The sequence below is a fragment of the Ictidomys tridecemlineatus genome, chromosome 2 (assembly GCF_052094955.1).
Source record: "Ictidomys tridecemlineatus isolate mIctTri1 chromosome 2, mIctTri1.hap1, whole genome shotgun sequence".
Taxonomy (NCBI): domain Eukaryota; kingdom Metazoa; phylum Chordata; class Mammalia; order Rodentia; family Sciuridae; genus Ictidomys; species Ictidomys tridecemlineatus.
In genome coordinates, this window is record NC_135478.1 from 11,388,019 (window position 1) to 11,389,185 (window position 1,167).

General features: G+C 44.9%; 1 protein-coding gene across 1 annotated transcript; it reads left to right on the forward strand.

The window, feature by feature from the left end:
- The first annotated feature begins 240 nt into the window (after positions 1 to 240).
- On the forward strand, positions 241 to 1,167 carry LOC101973667 (olfactory receptor 7A5-like). Its single transcript, XM_078026090.1, has one exon. It carries the CDS (start codon positions 241 to 243, stop codon positions 1,165 to 1,167), a length of 927 nt encoding a protein of 308 aa, XP_077882216.1.

The window sequence follows — 1,167 nt, forward strand, 5'->3', positions numbered from 1 at the left end:
TTATATAGAAGTTAATTAATTTCCATTCCATTGTTTTTTTCTTTTTGTTTATTGTGGGGCTAATGATGGAATCCTGGGCCTTGCACATGTTAGACAAGCACTCCTCCACTGAACTACAACCCATTTCTAAAATTGATTTTTTTTAGAGCAAAATATGTTTTGTCTCTCTATAATGATGTAATACTTGTCTATGGGAAAATTCTTTATGCTCTTTTTCTCAGTTCTGGTAGTCACGTGCATATGGAACCAGGGAATGATACTCAACGTTTAGAATTCCTTCTTCTGGGAATTGCAGAGTACCCAGAACTGCAGCCCCTCATCTTTGGATTTTTCCTGTCCATGTACCTGGTCACTGTGCTGGGGAACCTGCTCATCATCCTGGCCACCATCTCAGACTCCCACCTGCACACGCCCATGTACTTCTTCCTCTCCAACCTGTCCTTTGTGGACGTCTGCTTCACCTCCACCACTGTCCCCAAGATGCTGGTGAACATCCAGACACAGAGCAAGGCCATTTCCTATGCAGGCTGCATCACCCAGATTCACTTTTTTGTACTCTTTGGTGGGTTGGATGACTTCCTTTTGACTGTGATGGCCTATGACCGGTATGTGGCTATCTGTCACCCCCTGCACTACATGGTCATCATGAACCACAGGCTCTGTGGATTGCTAGTTCTGATGTCCTGGGTTGTGTGTTTTTTACATGCAATTTTGCAAAGCTTAATGATCTTTAGGCTGTCCTACTGCACAGACTTGGAAATCCCACACTTTTTCTGTGAACTTAACCAGGTAATTCAGCGTGCCTGTTCTGACACCTTTCTTAATGAGGTGGTGATATATATTGCTTCTTTCTTGCTGGGAGGTGGCCCCATCACTGGCATCCTTTACTCTTACTGCAAGATAGTGTCCTCCATCCGTGCAATATCTTCAGCTCACGGCAAGTACAAAGCCTTCTCCACCTGTGCATCTCACCTCTCAGTGGTCTCCTTATTCTATGGCACAAGCCTAGGTGTGTACCTCAGTTCTGCTGTGACCCAAAACTCACACTCCATTGCAACTGCTTCTGTGATGTACACTGTGGTCACCCCCATGCTGAACCCCTTCATCTACAGTCTGAGGAACAAGGACATCAAGAGGGCTCTTAGAAGATTCTGTGAGAAAGATTAA